This window comes from Hemicordylus capensis, chromosome 2, assembly GCF_027244095.1.
Source record: "Hemicordylus capensis ecotype Gifberg chromosome 2, rHemCap1.1.pri, whole genome shotgun sequence".
In the NCBI taxonomy this organism is placed as follows: domain Eukaryota; kingdom Metazoa; phylum Chordata; class Lepidosauria; order Squamata; family Cordylidae; genus Hemicordylus; species Hemicordylus capensis.
The window spans coordinates 363,816,809-363,840,743 of NC_069658.1; the positions used below are offsets into that span (position 1 = coordinate 363,816,809).

Sequence of the window (23,935 nt, forward strand, 5' to 3'; positions counted from 1 at the left end):
ACTCTTTGCTACAAAAGTTCTGAGGGCTCTCTAGGAAGAGGCAATTTCTTTTCCATTTCCCTCTCCAGAAAAAGACTGTTGAAAAGCCGACATTCCAAGGATACAAGACCCTAGAGAGCCAATACCACTACTGATAGTCCAGGTAACAAGTTCACCCTGCAGCAGTGTGTTATTTGCACAAAAGTTATGTTCAAACACAGAGAAGTTCTCTTGTGCTCTAAGCATTTTACTTTTCACTGTAGCAATTCATAACGTTTATAAACCCAAAGCATTTAATGTGTTCTCTGTCAAATATGATTTCCCCATTGTCTGCAAAGTTTATCTTGTGCATTGCTGGATAAGGCTTTGGCTTTTATCGTTCTTGTCCTTTGAATAAACCATACCAAAAGGAGCCTATCAACATTAAACCAATTATTGTTGAGAAAGCTAATCTATACTCTAGCCCTCTAAACACCAGGAGGAGGATATACATGGGGAAGAAGAGTTCTGCCTCTTTTACCAACTCTGCCTTGACTGCCACCCCTGAACAACATGACAAGTACGCTTGACCTTCCATTACTTGTCCCAAGAAACTAGTTTCCAGTTTACATTTTTTCAGCATTTTGTCATGTCTCATAGAACAATTAAAAAAATTAGAAGGGCTTAAAATCTGCTTGAGGACAGGTTAAATTCCTGCTTCATTACGAAGTTCCCTGGATGACTTTTGGCAAGTCGTTATTACTCAGCCTAACTGATCTCACTAGATAAGTTGCAAGACTTCAATAGGCCTCTAAGCTGCACAGAGGAATGGGAGGGAGGAGAGCGAGTGTGTGACAGTGGTCTCTCTGATTTTTTTCATCTCTGTGCGGAATAAGTTTAGATCTGAGCGGCAGTATCAAGGCAATATGTGCACACCTACATTCAGAGTGGGGCCTTCCTGATTCAACCTGAGCAGGATCTAAACTTAACTGAGCAGACATCCAAAAACTTGTGAGCGCATGCACACATGTGCACACCTTAGAGGGAACAATGGAGGGTGACACAAATTATATTATAAAAGAGCCAACCATGCACAATGTTCTCACTCTTAACCCCCTCCCCCCCCCCAAATGTACTGTCCATGTGGTCATAAAATAGCCCTGACAATCTACAAATTTGCTGCATCCATTATTTTTTTGTTTCTCACCCGCCTGTGCCCAGGAAGCAGTTTTCCTTTGCATGCATGTGCCAATTCCTTATTATGCAAGGTCAACTAGTTTGCCTTACCAAGCTTGATGTCTCCATCCTGGGTCAGCAATACATTGCCTGCTTTCAAGTCCCGATGGATAATCTTCTTCTTATGGAGGTAGTTCAGGGCATCTAGCATCTGGCGGCAGGTCACTTGGATCTGGGGTTCAGTCAAGCCTCGATCCAGTTCTATAAAACAGAGTAAGAGGTAATGGCAAAGGCACCTGAATACACCTTTTCCTTTAACTACGACAGCCTTGTCCTGAGTTTTGAGTTAAAAGTTGTACATGTAGTAGGGTTTTCAACAGTTTTAAGACATTTTAAATAAATGTTTAAAAATACATTTGGTTAAATGCCTCAGTATCTCAATGTAGGTGCCTTCTTGGAGTATATTAAAGAAACAACTTCCCTTAAATGGGAGAGAACAGACCATTTTATAAAAACTACCATTCAATGCTAAGAAGAAAGCTCACTTTTAACACTTGCTTGCTTATCTATGTGGGAAATTGGAACCAGAATATTTTCTATTACACTATAGCATACCGTATATGGTTTAACACAAGTGAGAAAACCATATCAATATGGAGACTCTGATTTAAAGAGAGGCATTAACACAGACTTTGACTTGGTATTGTCTGAGTCAGTTATCTGGATGGTTCACAAAACAATTTGTTTGATACAAAACAGAAGATAAACCCATCTTTAAATTTAATCAGCAGTTTAAAGTTCCACTGATTTGTCTACCATTGTCTACACACCAGAGCAGTGTAGTGGTTAGAGTGCTGGACTAGGACCGGGGAAAGCCGAGTTCAAATCCCCATTCAGCCATGAAAGTCACTGGGTGACTACGGGCCAGTCATGCATATCTCAGCCTAACCTTCCTCACAAGGTATGTTTATGAGGATAAACGTAACCATGTACACTGCACTGGGCTCCTTGGAGGAAGAGCGGGATATAAATGTAATAAAAATAAATAAATACCATTGAAGAAACAAAGGTTTGCAGCCCTTTCATCTATCCACTATTGTATACAACAGGGCATGTGCATATATACATTCTGCTAGAACACTGTGAGTGTGGATAAATTAGGAGTTCCAGATAACTGAAGTTCTGGTAATGGGGATTTTACTGAGCAACAAGCCTCTGCAAACTGGAGAAGTCCTGTTTGTTTCTGTGAGGCCCCATCCCTGCAATCCTCCATCAACCATGGAAGTAAAATGAAAGGGCCTATCTTCCTCACTCGCATTTTGTTCTACTGAGTATGTCTTTCCAAGGTTTTAGTTTGCAAAGAAGATATAAGACATTAAGAACAGGTCATACATTTCGGCATGTAGACTAATATGGCCTAGTATATGTGATAGGAAGGGTCAAGCCAAAAGCGGAGCTGGTAAGTAGGGCAGTCATTCATCCAGAGCTCAAGGACTTAACTCAAGGATCAGTGAATGCTCCCATTTCAGTGTCTGGTTTTTCTTTCTCCTACTTCTATTTGGGAAGCTGTGGTTTTTAATAACCATAGGGAGACACCTGAGGGAAAAGACTGCTATTCCCTCAATGCTGCATTTTATCTTTTGGAAAACATTCTGAACAACAAAAACCTGAGAATCAGCATTATCCATTTTCATGTGTACCAGCTGTTCGCATAGTTGGCAATAAATGAGGGATATTCATCATGAATACAAAAAGCTCACCGTTGAAATTCATTCATGTAAATCAATCTTTTCCGGTGACTAATCATGTGTTTAATGTCTCCCTCCCCCTCTCTCAGAAGCCACAGGCTGGGAATTTAGAGCTGTGGTTTCTGTGCAATGCCTTGCACAGGGTGTAGCTTTGCCACCTGCTGCCTTGAGCATAGGTGCCAAACATTTAGGACTTTTGAAACACAGCTTGGTTTCACCACAACCCCCTTCTTCTAAAGCACATTCTTTATCCTAGAGGGTATCTGTGAAACAAGAGATGATCTGCCTGATCAAAGAGGAGGCTAAAATCCGGAGATATTCAAAGCTCCTTTTCTCTTCTCCCGGAAGATTGGCAAATCCATGCAACCCCTGCCACAGCCTCTGTTCACCTTGAAATGTCAGCCACAGCAAGTCCAAGCGACATTTCAATCAGTCTTTGTATATATTTGTTCTTGAAGAGGAGAAACTGCTGCAATCCCTTCCCCTCCCATAATGCAACATTTTTTTTAATTTATTGAATCTTCTTATATACCGCCTCCTCCAAAGACTCTAGGCGGTGAAAAACAGAAATAACAAAAATAATCAATTAAAAATATATATTAAAGGGCAAACACCTGTTGAAACAGGTGGGTCTTAAGAAGGGCCTTAAAAGCAGCCAGGGAGGGGGCTGAACGAATCGGGGGCGAGGGGATGTTCCAAAGAAGAGGGGCGGCATGGAGTAATCATGCTCAGGTGGTCTTGGAAATAAAATGCAGCATCCACATGCTTGCCTGCTATTTGTATTACATAAATCTATGGAAAATAATACTCCTTCCAACAGCAGATGTCTTCCCTCAATATCTATATAACCCCACTTGTGTATACATTGTCACCCTACAGTATCATACTACCGTATTACAAGTGGGTATGCTTTTGGCATAAACCTGCAATTCTTGCTCGTACTTTTTGCAGAGATGGGTTGAATACACAGACAAAGCCAACAATGAACTGAGGTCAGTGCCCATTTATCTACCAGCAGACAACCAAAAACACACACACAAACCTAAACAAATCATTATTATGACACTTCAAGGCACTTACCTAGCATAATAGCATCCACGGCTCCACCAGGGCAAAACTCAATCATGATCTGTCAAAAGAAATTTAAGTGGACAGATAAAAATATTTCCAAGTGCAGCTTACATACTAATGGACAGAACAACTCTATTTCATCAAACTCAGAACTTCAACCCAAAATAAAATTGGGCTATGAGCTTGTTGAACAACTCAGCAGGCTTACCCACCACCCCTGAAACACCACAAAAAGGTTAACTAGAACTCAAATGCTACTATTATGAAGGGGATCAAACTCATCATACACATAACAATGCAAGAAATCTTCTACAAAAAATCAAGAGTTTGATAGCTCAATTCAAAGCACTTTTCAACAGAAATCAGTATCTTCTATCTTCTATCTATTATATTAATTCTCTTAGCTGGTGCGTGTCCTGAGGAATTTGGCAGCAGAACTCTCGCGACACATTGAGAGAGTTCCTGGGCCCACCCAGCTGTGAGAGTTAAGAGGGAGAAGAAAAAATGGGGGTGGTGTGAGCGGGCCGCTAAACGGCCAGAGGTGGCGGCCTTGGCTCGGCTGACTGCTGGGAGGCAGCAGCGGGACGGCCTGTCCTGTCCAGGCCAGGCTGTCCCAGGTATGGAAGAGGCGGTGGCGGCAGCCTGACCTGGCGGTGGGAGGTGGCGGGGCGGCCTGGCCGTTCCAGGTATGAGAGGCGGCGGCGTGACCGAGCAGGAGTCCCAAGTATGAGAGGTGGTGGTAGCGGCAGCAGCAGCGGCGTGACCGAGCAGGAGGCAGAGGGGGCAGGATGGCCAGGCCAGGCCGTCCCAAGTATGAGTGGTGGTGGCGGCGGTAGCCCAACCAAGCGGGGGATGGCGGGACGGCCTGACCTGGCTGTCCCAGATATGGAAGAGCCGCCAGAGGCAGGAGGCATCAGAGGCCGGGATGAGAGGGAAACCTTTCGGCCCACTGCCGCCCAGGTAAGAAGAGAGTGGGGAAGGGGACCGGAGGGAGGGGGAGGGGGGCAAGAGAGAGTGGGGCAGGGGGGCAAGAGAGTGGGGCAGGGGTGAGAGGGCAAGAGAGAGTGGGTGGCTGGAGTGGGGGAACAGCACGCCTCCAAAGAGCGCACAGATGCTCTGTGCGGAGTGGCAGCTCTCATGAGTGTTCATGAGCAGAAGCACTGTGGTGACTGGGCAGTGGAGATTCTATATGCAGATAGGGACGAGGAGCCTGTGAAAGCAGAAGCACCGTGGTGATTGGGCAGTGGGGAGTAGAAGCCTGTGGCACTGTGGTGATTGGGCAATGGGGATTTCTTATGCAGATAGGGAGGAGGAGCTTGTGATGGTTAAGGTCAGTTTGAATGCAACCGTCAGTGGCTGGAAGATGCTCTTGATTGTAGAGGAAAGGAAAATATAAAGGATAGTGGGCAGAGGTCTATGAAGAGAGGGATTGTGAGGGAGGAAACAGCCCCTTCAGGAGCAGGAGGCTGCCACTATGAGAATTAGATGAGGAAACAAGATGAACAATATCTGTTAACTCAGAGAGGGAGAGAGAAAGAGAAAGAAAGAAAAAAGAAGGGAGGCGAAGAAAGACAGAGGGGAAGAGCAAGGGGAGGAGAGAGAAAGAGAGAAAAGGAAGGGAGGAGAAGAGAGAAAGAGGGAAGAGCAAAGGATGGGCCTGAGTCTGTCAGCAGCCAGAGAGGAACATGTGGCCATGGTGGAGCTTATTGGCAGCAAGAAAGGGCCCAGTCAACTACTGCTGCTGTTTGGGGCTACCGAGGCCACTGACAGAGGGAGGCAGGCAGGCAAGGGACAGGCCTGGGCCTGTCAGAAGCCTGGAGGGGGGGACGTGTGGCCATGGCAGCGGGGGCAGCAAGAAAGGGCCCAGTCACCGGCTGCTGCTCCTGTGGGGAGGAGCAGGAGCAGGGCTCAGGAGAGGAGGTCTCTGGGGATAGAGGGCTGCAGCTTGGCCAATAAGCGCCAGCAATGCTGCAGCCGCGACCAAGAGGGGTGACGGGGATGGAGTAAAGTAATGGAGCAGTGACCAAGAGGGGTGAGGGGAATGGAAGCAACCGGATGGAGAAGGGGGTAGCCTAGGCTGTCCTGGTGGAGTAGTCCCCAAGCATTGTAGGCTGTGGAATCCACCTCAGCCTCTATGGGTGCCATATGCAGGAGGCCAGCAGGTGGCGCTGCTGCGTTGGCCCTCGGTCCTGCCGGATCCTCCACGTGGTTAGCTTCGGCCGTGGAGGGCCGAGCAGAAGCGGCAGACATGGGGCCAACCCGCTGCGGGGCCAGGAAGGCCGGCAAGGCGGCGGAGGCGCTGGGGCCGGCAATGGCGGCGGCGGCCGCAACGGAGACGGCCTCGGCGGGCATGGTGGCGATGGCCGAAATGGGTGCATCCCCGGCGGCCGCAACCGCCGCCGGAGCCTCTACTGCACCCGGGTCCCCCGCAGTGGCGGTATGCGCGGCTGGGGCCGAAAGGAGGGCGGCATGTGCGGCGCTGGGGACCGCAATGGCAGCGGCACCAGCCGCAGCGGCGGAGGCCCCAGTGGTGGTGGCCGCCATGGCGGCTCGAGCAGCAACTGCAGCGGGGGCGGAAGTGGTGCCTGCGACCCTGCTGGTCGCTCCAGGGGAGACTGGCGTGGCGGCGCTTGGTGGAAAGCCGCCTATCCCCGGGGTGCCTAGTAAGGAAGGTCCCGGCCGAGGCGGAAGGTCTGAGCAGGTGGAGGGAGCGAGGGACAAATGTCCGCTTCCCACCGGCCGCGCGCCGGCCACGTGCGTCCCTTGGTCTGTCGGCTGCTGTCGCGAAACGCTGCAGGCAGCCTGGATCAATATCCTCTCGCTCTGTCTGGAGGCAGGCAGGGTTGAAACCAACTTTCCCCCACTTTTTGTCCCCTTGGGGTTCTTTTTTCTTTTTCCCTGGCCCAGTGAGTCAGGAGAAGAGGAAAGGTGCCGCTTTTTGGCCCTTTTCTTTCCTGCCTTCTGTTCCTCCCCCCCGGTGCCCTCTGAGAGGGATCCCAGAAGGGAGTCCCCTGTCTGAGCTAGATTCATAGTTAGTATAAGGGAGCTCACCAGAGTAGAAAAAGTTGAGAAAGATCGTTCCTTGGGCAGGAGCCTGCCCAAAAGCGTCTAACCCGGAGCGTAGACAGGAAGGAACTGGGGAACTACGCCTGGGCATGCTGGGAGAAGGGGGACGGACCTACCTATTCAAACACCTGAGACTTCCTGTCTACCTGGAGCAAGGAGAGGAAGACAACCCATTGTAAGCTGTGACCTCCTACTTCGAGGGAGAAGGAGCAGCAAGAGTGCTGCTCAGGTGAGGGTGGAGAGATCTCTGAGGTGAGGGGGGTTGTGGCAGGGGGTGAGGGGAGCAATCAAGTACTAGCATGCAGATGTTCTGCATGGGTTAAGCTAGTAACTACTATTTCACATTTCTATTGTGCCTTGAGTGTTTCAAGTACAGACATTTTAGTAGTAGTTCCAACAGTTTTGTAGAGTAGGTCAATATTTCCCTTCTGCATATGTGGGGTTGAGTTTGGGAGATAGCGGCTTGCTTAAAAGTGAACTGAGAGCAGAGGTGAGATTCAAACCAGGACTCACAACTCACCCTGTTAGCTACTGCATCACCCTACCTATGATATCCTAAAGTACTGTACCCTCATCTGAACAAGTCCCTCATAATCTCCCACAGAGTAAACTGGAAAAAGCAAACACCTTGGCTTCATGTGCAACGGATATCCTTTCATTTTGTTACTCTCATACACAAATACAAATCAAAAAAGGCCCACCCTCCTCATATCTGGAGACCCATTTGCAGCTGCCTAAAGGCAGCTAAACACTTCACTTATGCATTTGTTTACAAGTTTTGACTGCAGCTTGAACTAAGGGCTGTTGCAAATACTTGAACTTGCCAACAGGACGAGATAGCTTTCATAGTTTGGAGCTGACGTGGACAGAGCAGCTAGGAAGAATGAAGAAAAATTCGCAGTATGCCCTGCTCCTTTTCAATTTAAGTTAGTTTGGTTTTTATTCCACAATAATTAGCCATTCTCTCTGAATTTGATCTTTCAAAATGGAACACACCCAGTATTGGGAGATTAAACCAAAACCAGCAACAGCTGACTGTGGCATTAACTGCACGGCCGCCCTTACACATATGCTAAAGAATATGCCTGCCTGCCTGCCACCTCCTGAAGCCCCTCAAGCCCCTGTGGCATCCCTTGATGCCACAGCCAACCAGGGTTGTTTTGAATGCTTTGGCTTGACCATAGTAGAAAGGTAAACCACTACTTTCCGAATGTAAGAGCAACAACACCTGCAAGCATTAATCTATGCTTCCAGATTGCTACTAGAAGTGTATCTTCCCTCAAACCCAAGCCTGAGGTAGCAACAGATCCCACAAACCCTGAACCGACCCACGCCATTAGGCTTTCCTCTCCTCAAATTACTTTCAACTTCCTTTCACTTAGTGCAAGAGTTTTATTTTAAAAAACCCAGGACACACACCACCAAGTGTACACAAAACTTAACATACACACACCCCTAAATAATGAGCGCTTAAGAAGAGAACTGACATCAGGACAGAATACAATGTGTTTAAATTAAGAGGATCATAGAAAAAAGGAGTAATATCAATACCATATTCCTTGCATTTTGGTTATTTGTTCTCTTTTCAAACAATAATCCTCCTATCCAAGATTTATTCTAATGTGCAACTGGACACATTTGAGAAGTGCAAAAAATTGTACAGTGGAAACTAAAATTTTTATGCTGTTAGGCCTATGGAATATGGAGGTAGCTTGTTTCTTAAAGTAGAGAAGGAAACACCCCAAAGATTACTATTTTCCTTTTGATCTTCATAAACTTATAGAATCTGTTCTAGTAAGAACTAATCAGCCTACTTTCCTTTCACTGTCTCTATAACAGGACTAAATTTGGTTCAAATCGAGGTCCACAAGTTAGATCTCTTGCTCCTCAAATGTTCATGTATCAGCCATCTTGACCAGGGTGGATGACATCATTACAAAGTACACCACTGAGGTGTCCCTGTGTATCACTCACAACAACTGTGCCAAATTTGGCCCAAATCGGTTAGACAGTCCACAAATTAGCCAGCTTGCACCTAAGATGTTCACGTGACCATCTTCTTGGATTGGGGTGGATGACATCACAAACTATGCCGTAGAGGTGTCCCTACAACTGTACCTGATCTGGTTCATATTGATCCAGGCGTTGCAAAGTTGGGGTGGGGGGAGGAGGACACACACAGACGGACACACACACACACAGAATGCCGGGTGATCTCGTAAGCCTACTAGAAAGTAGGCTAACAAAAAGGAAATTGGAGCATTCTCTTACTCTTTCCCATTCTCTTCAAGGAACTTCCATTTTTCTTTCTTCATCCATTTCCCCTTCCCTTCTCTTATTATTTTCTTTTTCTCTCTGCCAGTCACTCTCATTTTCCCTTCCATCTTTCTTCCTGTTTGAACATTCTGGAGTAAGAGGATGCTTGTGGATGGGTGTGGGTTGCACCCAGTGCTTCTGCAGTTAAAAGCAAAGTTTAGAATAAGCCTCACTACTACCTGCCTAGCCACCTAATGGCGCAGCGGGGAAATGGCTTGACTACCAAACCAGAGGTTGCCCGTTCGAATCCCCACTGGTATGTTTCCCAGACTATTGGAAACACCTATATCGGGCAGCAGCGATATAGGAAGATGCGGAAAGGTGGCATCATCGCATACTGCGTGGGAGGAGGCAATGGCAAACCCCTCCTGTATTCTACCAAAGACAACCATAGGGCTCTGTGGTCGCCAGGAGTCGACACCGACTCAACAGAACACTTTACCTTACTACCTGCCTGCTTTTCCAGCTATGTCACCTCTATTCGCCACTGTATTCTAAAACATTTTGGCTATTGCTCAATCAGATTCAGTGCTGCTTTGTAGGATTTCAAAACTTCACAAATGTATTGGTCCGAATGCCTGTGAAGGAGAGCTCAACGGCATAAAGACAGCACTTGGCAAAATGGGGTCTGGTGTGCAGCTCTTATTCATTGGCCCTGTATTGTTACAAAATCACTTATTTTTATAGCCCCCTTACATTCAATTTCTTTCTCCCACACCCCCACAAACTTTTCTTTTTTTTCCTTTGCTTATTTTGCACAACGCAGATAGACATTTTAAAGAAACCATTCTGACTGAAGATTTCGATTATTCTTGGTGCAGGACACAACCATGCCTAGAAGCTGCTTCCATCTCAGGATTTCCAGATAATTTTCTACTTCTTTCTAGACACATTTAAAGCCAATGCACACTGCAAACATTGCCCTCAGATATGGAAGACACTCATGCCACTGAGTACAAGCTTAACACAAGCCAGTGAGCACAAGGCAGATTGGACCTGAACCCAAGAAGCAGTCTTCCTCTTCAGTGACAGGCCCACCACCTCTCCAATTCCTTCACTGAAAATTCTGAATTGCTTTAGGGCTCTTCCCCACCCCACCCCAGTGCTGAAATAAGAAGTTGTAAAGATTCAAGAATTTTCACTCGAGACACAAATGACCAGGCTCTCAAACTATCAAGCTTCGGACACATTATGCAAAAACTCAGCTCCCTTGAGAAGTCCATAGTGCTGGGAAAAGTTGAAGGAAAGAGAAGAGGATGACCAGCAGCAAGGTGGGTGGACTAATTACGACAACAATGAATGCACCACTGAGAGACCTTAAAGGCCAAGTTGAAGACAAATAATCCTGGAGAGAATCTATCTAAATGGTCGCTAAGAGTCAACACCGACTTGACGGCACTTAATCAAAGATTCAAGATGGTCACATCAATTTGGATTCAACTCAAATAGCTCTGGATCTCAAAAAGCTTCAGATGAAGAGTAGCAAATGATGCAGTCTCATCTCGAGCCCCATGCCATGCAAGTTAATGATGTAGGAATACATGTGTGTGCAAAAGACACATATTCATGCTGCAGTTTGCATTTTTAAAACCCGGACATACGTCGAGATAAGCTAGAATTCACATCACAAAGCCCAGTTTGTGTGTGGAGTGGGTCCAAAAATCTCAAAGGGACTTCGAGGTAAGTTTGGCTGGTGTGTGAATGCAAATGTTGAAGGAGATTGAGGGCAGAAGCCCTGTGTGTAAAGCCTACTGGAGACAGTTTGAGAGTAGTTTGTACAGAGTTTACAAGGACTAACCCTAGTTTTGCTTGGAACACTATCAGGATCTGCCAAAGACATTTACGTAGTCTTATTTTAGTTTACAGCAGAGTGTCTTGAGAAAGGGATGAGGAAAAAGAGTATCCATGAAATACAACAGAAAGGTTAGAGAAGCCTTCATCCACAAGACACAGGGTGCCAGACCCAGAGAACCTAGGAGATTTAAGAAGTGATGTATTTGCAATTAAGGCCAAGCATACCAAAGAACAAACATGGGTGGAGAACTGTTGTTATAAGTAGCAAGAATGTGCACAGCCTTCTTGAAGCTCAGAAATCCAGTTACATTGCAAGCCCTGACAGTCCTAGACGTATGAAGTCGAATGGTAAACTGTGTCTCATAGCACCAGGCAGAATGTTCCATATATTGCACCCTGCAGATAACAGTCTTACATTCTAAAAATTAAACTAAAACAACATCTTGCATCAGAAACAACTGGAAGGTCAAACTCAACTAACGAAAAAAACCAGGGTGTTTGCAAAGAAAACCTGATGAAAAGAACACATTATTTGAATTCTAACCTTAACGAATATGAGGGCAAAAGTTGACTCAACATTATGTAGCCATTCTAGTGGCCTTGATGAAAAGAAAGTCAGGTAGGAACATAGGAAGCTGCCTTATACTGAGTCAGACCATTGGTCCGTCTAGCTCAATATTGTCTACACAGACTGGCGGCAGCTTCTCCAAGGTTGCAGGCAGGAATCTCTTCCAGCCCTATCTGAAGACGCCAGGGAGGAAACTTGGAACTTAAGTGCTCTTCCCAGAGCGGCTCCTTCCTCTAAGGCAATGGTTCTCAAAGTGGGCGGTATCGCCCCCTAGTGGGCGTTGGAGCAATCCAAGGGGGCGTTGGAAGCTCCATGTAAAATTAGGGGGCACCAGGAACCAATCAGTGGGCAGCAGAGGATTCAGCCGGCTCCCCTGCTGCACTGCGCAATGAGCCAAGGGAGGGGCTCATTGCGCAGGCGCAGCAGGGGAGCCGGCTAAATCCTCTGCCGCCCACTGAGACTCCACTGAGACGCTGGAGGACTGAAGCCCAGGGCGGCAGCTGCCTGAAGACACTGGAGATCTTCAGGCAGCTGCCGCCCAGGGCTTCAGTCCTCCAGCTATCCCACCCACCGCCGGCCAAAACTTTTCAGGGGAAGGCGGTCACTAGTTTTACATGCAGTTGAGGGAGCCCGCCGACTTTTTAAATGCTCCCGCCCCTCGGAGCTCCAACGCTTCTTGTTTCAGTTATTACGATGTCTGAGGCAAAGAAAAAATGCAGGCAGTACAGTGTTGATTATTTGAAATATGGTTTCATTCCGTCTCCTTCAAATAATGCATTACCAATGTGTATAATATGCCAAAAGGTTTTCTCAAATGAAGCTATGAAGCCTTCTAGACTCCAAGAACATCTGACAAAAATCCATCCAGATAAAAAGAATAAAGATTTGCATTATTTTCAAGGACTCAAAGAAAAGTTTGTAGAACAGCCCAAATTGGAAACTATCTTTTCAACAGCATCCAAACAAGGTAACGATGGGTTGCATGCTTCTTACAATATAGCTATACTTATTGCAAAATCAGGGAAGCCGCATACTATTGGGGAAGAACTTATTATACCAGCCATAAAGGAGGTATTACAGACTGTACTACACAAGTCACCAACTGACATTGTCAAAAAAAATCCTTTGAGTAATGACACAGTCCAAAGAAGAATTGATGAGATGGCTGAAAACACTGAAAACTCTCTATGTAATTATTTAAAAACATCTCAGTTTTCAATGCAACTTGATGAGTCAACTTTGCCAGGGAATGAAGCCTTACTTCTCGCTTATGTGCATAAGGGATCAACAAATCTGCCAAGAGTTATTGTTTGCCCAAACTTTAGAAACTGATACTAAAGGAGCATCATTATTTCGTGTAATGAAAGATTTTTTTTGAAGAGAATGAAATTCCCCTGAATAACATATTGTCTGTTGCTACTGATGGTGCTCCAGCGATGGTTGGACGCTACAATGGTTTTATGGCACATTTAAAGGAAGAGGTACCAAATATATTGGCCGTACACTGTGTTATTCACCGGCAACATCTAGTAGCGAAAATCCTGAGTGAACGCTTATATAGCTTACTTCATCTCGTCATCAGAGCAGTGAACAAAATCAGAGGTAATTCTTTGCAGGACAGGTTATTTGGACAACTCTGTATGGCGAACGATGAAGATTACAATCGTCTGCTTCTTCATACAGAAGTTCGTTGGCTATCAAAGGGAGCCAGTTTGAGCCGTTTTTCCAACCTTTTCAACTCAGTGCTAGAGTTTTTGGAAGACAAAGATGCTACTTTAAGAGCAGATTTGATAAAATCAAAACCAGATATAGCTTATCTGACAGATTTGTTTAACAAATTAAGTGAAATGAACCTTCAGCTCCAAGGTGATGACCTGAATCTAATAAAAACTAAAAATGTAATTTCTGCATTTGTGGGAAAGCTTCAAATACATAAAAGAAACTTGGGACGGGGAGAATTTATCCACTTTCCAAATTTGTCAACAGTAGAAAAAAATGATGAAGATTTACTTGAATATTGCCAACATTTGGAAACTCTGGAATTGGACTTCAAAAAACGATTTCAGGATATTTTAAAAATGGATGTACCTGATTGGCTTTTGGACCCATTTTCCTGTGAAATTTCAGAAGCATCTCCAAACTTAGAAGAAGAGTTGATTGAGTTAAGAACAAATGAAGAGCTGAAATTTAAATTTAAATCTGGATACCAACAGTTTTGGCTGCAGAAGCAGATACCTGAACTTTATCCTGGTTTATGGACTATTGTTCAAAAACTTCTTATTGCATTCCCTTCGTCTTATTTAGTGGAACGTGGGTTCAGTGCAGTAACAACACTAATAATAAAAAAAAGAAATAGTCTGCAGATAGCTAATCGTGGAGATTTGAGAATGCTGTTAACAAACATGGAGCCGAATATTGAATTGTTAGAATCTCATCAGGCTCATCCTTCTCATCAAAACTTATTCTGTTACTAGTTTAGTTCGTATTCCTGTCCTCTATGTCCTCACCATTACTCGGGGCTGGCCCAACCCCCAGCAGTGCCTTAGGTAAGGGGTGGGGCATTCCAGGGGTGGGGCTTGGGCAGCTCACCCCCCACCCTGGGGGTGGGACTTGGCAGGGGGGCATTAAGCATTCAATTTTTTCTAAAAGGGGGCGGCGAACCAACAAAGTTTGAGAAACACTGCTCTAAGGGAAATATCTTAAAATGCTTACACATGTAGTCTTCCATTCATATGCAACCAGGGTGGACCCTGCTTAGCAAAGAGGACAAGTCATGCTTGCTACCACAAGACCAGCTCTCCTACTGTACAGCATGCCTACTGTAGGACATGCCTACTTATTATTTATTGTAGGCATGCCTTCTTATTACACTTGCCATTCATGAAATATTTTCAGCACATTAAGCTCATGACATCCTCTCAACTGCACTTTGCAATTCTGATCTCTCAGCTGAAACTTCCTTCCAACATTTGCTCACAGAAACAGTTTCTGTGCAATTGAATCCTTTTTAAAAAGCTTCAGAGAATGTCAAACAAAACCCATTTGGCAAGAAATGCAAGCACTGACTTGATGCATCATGCCCATCTAGTCCAGTCTTTCCTTTCCAATAGTAATCAACCATTTGCCCTGGCTCCCCCAAGTACAGCACAAAGGTGATGGTCTTCTTGTTTCCCCCCAGCAACAGGTTCAGAAATCAATAGGGTTAGGGTTCAGAAATCACTCTATAAATTTAGCTGCCATTACAACAGGAAGGTGATGAAGAAGATGCCTACTAGCAAGTCACTCTGGCCCAAGTCCTTGACATCCATTACTACTTTAATTAGTAAATAGTAATGGGGAGATGTGTTCTCAAGCATGGGTGGTGCTGTAAAAAGCACCTTGCTCCATGTGTAGCCACAGAGTCAAACTGTATAGTAAGGGAGCAAGAGAGCCTACAGCTTTCTAAACAAGAGGCTGGACTGTGAGTGAGAGACTTTCAAAAAAGCTTGTGTGAAAGCTTCAAAAAGCCCATGATCTCCTCACATCTGGAAAGGTCCCCAGAAAACCTAGGCAGAGTCTGAAGAACTGTGAGTGACTTAGATTGCAATCCTACACATACTTACCTGGGAATCAGTCCTATTGAGCTCTGTGGGATTTACCGAGTAGAATGCATAGGATGGCACGGTTAGCACATTCTTGCCCAGGGCTTCACAAGTTCAGCCCTCCTGCAGATGTTTGACTACAAACTTCCACAATTCCTGACTCTGGCCACTAAGGCTGGGAACGATAGGAGCTGTAGTCCAAAAACAGTTGGAGGGCTGAAGCTGTGCAGCCCAGTTCTTGACTTTTCCTTTAAAATTAACACACATGCTTTGGACAAATAAAGCACATTCCCAAAGCAAGAAAAATATTTCCATTTTTCATTGCAATGTGTCCCATGGAAGCCAATCTTTTCAGATCAAATCAAGTACCTGGCACAGGGTATTGAATATTTCATCTACAGAGGGGGTATCCCCCACTCTGAATGTCTTGGTCCTACCTCTACAATAAGGAATCACAATAAGCAAATAGGCTTTCCACAGGTAACATCCACACATCCACTTCACAGTTGCACCATATCAAGCTATCCATGCTGGATAAGGATTAGAATTATGGTCAGGGAGAGGGAGTTCCCAATGTTCCAGAGAAACATCTGTAAAGCATTCTATCATGGCATTCTGAATATCAGCTTTCATTTACAGGGTGGGATGGCAGTGGGGGGGGTGCGGGTTAGTTTGTATTATTCCTTGTGACACAATGGGTTCAGACATAGGACCCTAGAAGATTCCCAAGGCTCAGGAATCAGGAGATTTTTAAAATGATGTCTGAATTAGCATCTTTTTGAGACAGCTTTACCATTCTAACCCAGTGAGATAAAACCCATTCAAACCTTTTTATAACAAAATTCTCCATTCCTTTCAGCAAAAGGGATTTAAACTCTTTGGCACAGCAATTTAACTGCTGAGAAAGCAAAGATTACTGTTGCAAACTTGGCACCGCCCTTCCTATGTTAAGAATTCATGACCTTTGGTCCCTTCTCTTTCAAACTGGCAACTCATTCAACAATTAATCCTGCAGGGGAAAACACTGAAACGTAGGGATGTGTGCTTAAGAAAGAGAGAGATAATTGTACATTATTGGGCGGGTTCCCTCTGCCTCTCTGGAACTGTTCCAGAATTTGCAAGTAAATCTTCTGCCTAAACAATCCCAATATTTTGAATATATTGCTCTCCCCCGCAAATTAATGTCTATATGAGAAAAAGCATCTTTTAAGTGCGCCAGAACAAAACATTTGCAAAAACTGACCTATTCTACAATCAAATACTGCAGGAGGCATCACTGATGTCCTACTTCCTACCATGATCAGTGTAAACAAACAAACAAAAAAGAGTGCACAAATCAGCATGGAGAGGCCTGGCCCTAAGGGAGCTTAGCAGATCACCAGCAAACCTGATAGGAAAACCAGCTGTTGAGCAGCCTCCCTTTCTAGGTATTTCTATTTGTTTATTTCAACTATTTCTACATGGCTTTTCTTTAAAGTTTTTTTTTAATCTAACAGTTTACATTAAAATACATAAAAAGCAAAATATAAAAACCTAACAAAAGCAGCTGGATAACAACCAATTTTAAACCAGCATTTAAAAAAAAGAAAAAGAAAAGAAAAGGCCTTGCTGGATCAGGCCAAAGGCCCATCTAGTCCAGCATCCTGCTTCATCCAGTGACCAAACGAGGTGTATCTGGGAATTCTGCAAGTGAAGTGGGTGGGTGGGTGGCAATGACCCCTCCTAATGGTGTACCCTAACACCTGGTGTTCAGGGGCATTCCTCCTCTGATACTGATGGAAATATGCTGCTATCCAGACTAATAACCATTGATAGCCATATCCTTCATGGATTTCTCTAATCCTCTTTTAAACTCATCTAGATTGGTAGCCATCACCACATCTGGCAGTTTAAACATCAGCTTTAGAAAATGAGTTTTGTAGGCCTATTTAAATATCATAGGTGTGGTGGCTGCCTGACCCCCTCTGGCAGCAAGTTCCCAAAGTGTGATGCCACCACAGAGAAGCACCCATGGCATAACAGAGAGCAGGGACTGTGATGAGGACCTTAAGATCCATCCAGATACATTTGGGTGAAGACATTCCTTTAGGCAACCTGGTGTCAGGCCATATCAGATTTTAAAGGTAATAACCAGCACCTTGAATTGGGTCTAGAAATACTGGAAACCAATGCAAGTCGCTAAGACAGATAAAATGTGATCAACCGTTTACAACCATTGGCAATCTAGCAACCACATTTTCAGTTCTTCTGTAGTGAAAATTTAATTAATTAATTAAATTACATTTATAAACCGCTCCATCCAGAGGCTCTGGGCGGTGTACAACTTTTTAAGAAGACATAAAACCCACAATTCAAACACAGTGCTAAAAACAATATAAAAATTCAAAAATGATTAAAACTATTTAAAACCAATTAAAATACTTTTAAAAAAACAACACCACTTTACAAGCCTTGAAAGGCCAGGCCAAACAAATAGGTTTTTAGGGCTGTCTTAAAGGCCGACAGCGAGCCTAAACTGAGGATATCTGCTGGGAGTGCATTCCATAGACCAGGAGCAGCTACAGAAAAGGCCTGGTTCCAAGTCGCCACCAGACGTAACGGTGGTTACTGGAGACTGACCTCTCCCAGATGACCTCAATGAGCGATGCGGACCATACAGAAGAAGGCGCTCTCTAAGGAAACCTGGACCCAAGCCGTTCAGAGCTTTAAAGGTAATAACCAGCACTTTGTATTTCGCCCGGAAACATATCGGCAGCCAGTGCAGCTGTTTTAAGACAGGCATAATATGGTCTCTCTGGGTTACCCCAGAGACCAATATAACTGCCGCATTTTGAACTAACTGAAGTTTGTGAACTACATACAAAGGCAGCCCCATGTAGAGCGCATTGCAGTAGTCAAGCCTGGAGATTACCAGCTGATGTACCACTGTTTTGAGATCGTTCTCTTCAAGGAATGGACGCAGCTGTCGAATCAACCGAAGCTGATAGAAAGCACTCCTGGCCATAGCCTACACCGGAGATACCATGGTGAGGCCTGGATCCAAGAGCACTCCCAAGCTGCGTACCTGTTCCTTCTGGGGGAGTATAACCCCATCCAGCACAGGAAGATCTAACTCATCCCTTAAATTCCAATCCCCCACAATGAGCACCTCCATCTTGCTCGGATTCAGCTTCAATTTGTTATCCCTCATCCAGCCCATTACTGCCTGTAGACAGGCATTTAGGGAGTGAATGCCATTTCCTAATGATGATGATAATGATAAGAAATAGATTTTATGCTCCCCCGCAAGACTTTCATCCTACAGTTTCCATGTCCTACCAGCTTAATGCTACCCTAGTGCAGATGTTGTCAATACTTGAGCACGCAGCAGGCCTTGAACTGCTGATTTGGGAACAATCAGGTGAAGATTGAGCTTTGACCTAAAGGAGGAAATGGCACCTTTATGAGACAAATCAGTCTGTCTGTGTCAACAGACCAGAGTTGGTCAGATGACACTCCCGACCACTATATAAGCTTCCAGGTCAAGACCGACTGCTGGTCGAAGCAATAAGGACCCCTGATCTTGTTAACAATAGAATTTCACTTCACATCACCCTTAGCCATACAGAAGCAAAGTCTGGAGTATGAAGCAACGCTGAAATGCGAAAAATTACTTTGGAGACTAACAACTCCAAGTCTCCTAGGCAATCATGTGATCTCACACAGCCACAGCAGATTCCTAGTAACTTCACAGAACAATACATAACCACCCTCTCTGGGGTGTGGGGTGGGGGAGAATAAAATGTCAACAGCTTGTCTGGCATACAAGTATTCAGTAGGTGGAATTTACAATTATTCACTCTCTGAACAGATTGCTTCCAGTTTTCCATTATTTCCTTACAATACAAGGACACTATTCACCATGGGCTACAGAATAATGCCTTATTTTTCCTGAACAGAATAGCCTACGAGGAAAAATATTTGGGAAAGTAACCAATCAATCCCAACAGCAAATCACAGGAGAAAGAAGAGGAGGAAAGACAATAGGTAAACAAAAAGCATTTAGGGGCATATAGTTATGAAATTTGTGTTTAAATCTGAACTTGAAGAGGGTATTAACCATTACTTTACTCGAAGTGCAATATAAAATTGTCCCCACAACCATGAGAGCTAAATCAGATTTTTAAAATATGCATTATGTATCTATGCTGCTCTTATATTGGGCTCCAAATGATCTCCTATCTAGACTACTGACCAGGTCTATATAAACTTAGCATTAGTAGTGGTTCTGCATTTGGGTTTGCTAGACCATTTACTGGACTCAGGTTTGTCAGTAGTGAATAAATTTCCAAACACTGGCTGATATTCTGACAAAGGAAGTGCTGCCACTGTGTGTGCGCACATGCTGCTAAGGTGTGCAGATGTGCTAAGGTGTGCACATGTGTGTGTGCTCACAAAGTCAGCCACTGCGCATATTTGTAAAAGTTAAGAACAATGAACAGCATCTAAATTAGTTCATTATAACTTAGCACCAATGAAATCAACGAGACAAATTAGTCACAATTAGTAGAAGTCCATCAAATTCCAACTTTACCATTATTAACAGTCTAGATGTTGCCCAATACAAATTTTTGTATAGCAATTATAGTTTCTTGGCATTTAACTTGACAAATCAGTTGCCCTACAAGTGTGGTGAAATTTTTTAACTTTTATTTGTGACACATAAGAACATAACAGCAGCCCTGCTGGATCAGGCCCAAGGCCTATCTAGCCCAACATCCTGTTTCACACAGCGACCCACCAGACGCCTCTGAGAAGCCCACAGGCAAGTGGTAAAGGCATGCCCTCTCTCCTGCTGTTGCTTCCCTGCAACTGGTATTGAGAGGCGCCTCTGAAGCTGGAGGTGGCCTATAGCCACCAAACTAGTAGCCATTGATAGACCAGTCCTCCATGAATTTGTCTAAGCAAGTTCCTTAACCCAGAGCATTGAGGGCCTGGCAAAGATGGAGTTAGTGGTAGCAGCTTTAATCACAGTAGCAGATGCCATATGGCTTTTGCGGAGAAGATAGGATTTGCGGTCCTCAGAAGATATGAGCTGTTCATTGCCTTCTTTAGCTAACACCAAAGCTGAAACCAGCTGCTCCACGGGAGGGTTCACAGATGATACTACCAGAAGAGAAGAGACTTCCTGGGGTAAATTGTAGAGTTTCTTAGGAATAAGCCCCACAGGTTTTGATGAAGTGGGAGCAGCCTATTCTGCTAACATGACCTCCTTGAAGAGGAGAGAGGAGGGAACAATAGGAGTGCCTGTGATGGTGGAAGGAAAAACAGTGAAGCTCTTCCCACAATCAAGTGGGAAGGGCTACTCTGTTATGCGGGGAGGAATCCCAAAAATGCTTAACTCCCCACAGATGAGCACATGGAACTCCCTGGGTGGGAGGAATTGCCCACCTACACAAGTGGCAGCTTCGCTCAGGCGGTTCTGCACCCGGTCGTGGCTCATCCAACAGCTCCAGGGGTCGGGTGCAAGGAAGAGCCACCATGTGGTGCCCCGCCCCCTGGATCCCCAGTAATGCACCACACGAGTGCGTGGTGCATTCCTGGGGTCACCCCTCCCCAAATGTGTCTACCACAGCTGCACACGACCAAAAAAGGGGTTAGTGGAGCCCTCACTCCACTAACCTCATTTAAAGGGTAAGGCACTTAGGCATAGGGATGTGCACCGGACCAGTCCGGGGCAATGATAGAGGCCTCCAAACCGGTCCGGCGGGGATGGGGAGCTTTAAGGGTGGGAGGGTAGTACTTACCCCTCCCACCGCATTTCCCCCTCTGGCGCTTGACTTTTTGCAAAATTTCTGGGGCGGCAGCCTCCCTGCCGCCCCTGCCCGGCAAACAAGGAAGTTGAGTGTATGCATGCGCCCGCCCATCGCCGCTATGCGCGCGCCGCACATGTCACACATTGTGTGCGCACGCAACGTGTGACATGTGCTGCACGCGTGCATGGCCGTGACGACCGGCGCGTGCCGCAACGGTCACATGCGTACACTCAACTTCCTTGTTTGCCGGGCAACGACGGGGGCAGGGAGGAACGCTGCCGCCCCAGAAACTTTGCAAAAAGTCAAGCGCTGGAGGGGGAGAAGCAGCGGGAGGGGTAAGTACTGCCCCCCCACCCTTAAAGCTCCAAACCCCCCAGTGCCAGACCGCGCCTCCATGGTTCCATGCACTTATGCAGGCTTGCCGCCGGGAGCCACATGGCTCCCGTTGCTGCACACGACCAGCAGAAACTGGACTGGGCTCCTTTAGCTCAGTTTCTGCTGCTTGTGTGAATCGCTTCATTATGGTTGAGAGAAGAAAAAGAAGATTGAGCCACCTCCAATGGAGCAATGTCATTAATAGCATGCTTAGCCTTAGAAAGCATAACTTCAAAATCAGAAGAAGTAAAAAGTCCAATGGAGGCAGGGATGGGGGTGGGAGCATTCTCATCTGAGAGTTCACCTTCTTCTTTGTCTGGAGAGTCATTATTAGCCTCACTTAAGATTTCCTCATGGTCAGAAATAATAATCTGTTTGAGAGGGAGGGGTTCAGGGGGAGCCTACGTTGGGATAGGTGAGGGTGGCCTGGAAGGAGGTAGAGGATTAAGTGGATGTGCCACTGGGGAATGGACAGGGTGCTTGGGTAGAGAAGCCCTATTCGAGGAGGAGGAGGATGAAGAGGATCTAGCCCTCTTTTTTTCTAAATGGGCCTCAGATGAAATGGGCTAGATGCCGGGGACGAGGACCTGGAAGGGTGGCGATTAGCCCTAGGTGCAGGAGGGGGAGTTGGAAGGAGGGATTTGAGAGAAGGATTGGAAGGAGGTGTAAGGTGAGCCTTAATCAAAGAAGCACACTGCTTTGCTATAAGTTCCCCCAGCCAAGCCACAATATCTGGCAGGAACAGGTCCTTGAAAGGAATGCTAGGCCCTGCCGGTTCAGTAGGCTGCCCAGGTGCAGCGTGGAAGGGCGCTCCACAGGACGGTCAGTCAGCATCACCAGGGAAGGCGGTGGCTGGCACAGAGAAGATGTCGGAGGCGCGAGACGCTCTCCTTCAGGAGAACATCGAGAGGGACAGCTGGCCTCAAAGGAATGGGCTCTTATCAGAAGAGCCAGGATCTCAATCACCTCCTCGGGCAGAGCGAGAGGAGGGATTGGCAGCAGCATCGGCGTATCTCCAAGAGCAGCAGGTTGCATGGTGTCAAGCTTCGAAGCTGGCAAGTGGCGTGGAGGGCAGTAATTGCAGACCGCCTGTAGTAGGAGCTGCACGCTCAGTCGCCTGGCAGTAGCCAGTGCCGAGCATTTCTTTAAGGCCTGCCCGCTAGCATCTTTTGCATTTTCTGAATATTTACTTTTCTTCTTTGCCTTCTTGTGAGTCTTTTTGGAAGCTTCCACAGATTCACTGTGGGCAAGCGTAGGAATGTGTTATGACACAGCCCCGTTCCGGTGAAGAAGAGCGGGGCTGTTTCTCAGAAGAGTGGGGGGTCTCGATGGAGATCTACCCCTAGATTCGGAGTGTGGTCCTACTAATAAAGAGCCCTTGAGGGGGGCTCTGGCATGGGAACACTGTATTATGCAGTTGAGGAGAGTAGTAAAAACAAAACCGAAAGTAGAAAAACCAATCGGACCTAATTAAACTCAAGAAAGGTAATTTTGGTATTTCAGCAAATTTGACTTCCTTCACACCCTGTCACAATACTGGAAGAGGGAAATAAGAAAGGGTCAAATCTGGTGAAAAAGCTAGTCAGCAAAAAGCAAATAGCAAGATAAGAGAGCAAAAGTATAGACCTGTTCACAGAACAAAGACAGGACTGGAAGTGGGGTTTTCCTGCCTCCCAGGCAGGAAACTAGCCACACCTTCAGTTCTACATTAGTCCTGTCTTTGGAGAATGCTCGGCCACAACCCATACTATTGGAGGATGACCTCCTCAGGCTGTGGAAAAACTACTTTAAATATATCAGAAGCATAACACCTGCCAGAGAGGCAGTTGGACCCTTAGATAATGAGATCATGGAAGGGATTATTTAGGAGGATAAGGAGATCGCAGAGAAACTGAATGAGTTCTTTGCGTCTGTCTTCATTGTGGTGGATACTGACTGTATTCCCACTCTGGAACTGAGCTTCTCAGGCTTGGAGGCTGAAGAATTAGGCCAATTTGAGGTGATAAGAGGTGATGTTCTAAACTGTCTTGAGAAACATGCATGCCTCTGGTTCATTATTTCTTTAGTATTAAATAAATGTTTATTTGATTAAGTAATGTTTGTTCATAACAGCTGGCTGGTTATATCCAGATATGCTTTCATTTTAACCAACAAAGGCAACAAAGTAATATTTTCAGAAGAGTACCTGTACCAGAAACTGACTGTACCAGAAACTGACTCACTGATTAATCAGGTTCCTTTAAAACACGATTCTGTTCTAACAAAACAATAACGGGAACTTTGTTCATGAGCATCTACTTGCTGGTTCTTGTACAGCAGGCCTGATATTATATTTTGAGTTTCAAAAGTTCCTTTGGAAAACTGGCAGGCTCCAAAGAAGTGTAAACTGCCTCCTCCTTTATGACATATCCACAGTAGAGTTTCCAGCCTTTGAAAACTTTACCAGAACAGGCCACAACCAGATGTGGAAACAGTAACCAAAACTGC

At 45.5% G+C, this 23,935-nt stretch overlaps 1 protein-coding gene across 3 annotated transcripts in view; it reads right to left on the reverse strand.

The window, feature by feature from the left end:
- STK10 (serine/threonine kinase 10) overlaps positions 1–23,935 on the reverse strand; it is a 112,519-nt gene that overhangs the window by 40,370 nt on the left and 48,214 nt on the right. For all 3 annotated transcript variants that reach the window (XM_053290538.1, XM_053290536.1, XM_053290537.1), the window contains 2 exons: positions 3,963–4,011; positions 1,246–1,395 (listed from right to left, as the gene is read on the reverse strand). In XM_053290538.1, coding sequence (XP_053146513.1) covers positions 1,246–1,395; positions 3,963–4,011 — 199 coding nt within the window. The remainder of the gene's footprint in view (positions 1–1,245; positions 1,396–3,962; positions 4,012–23,935) is intronic.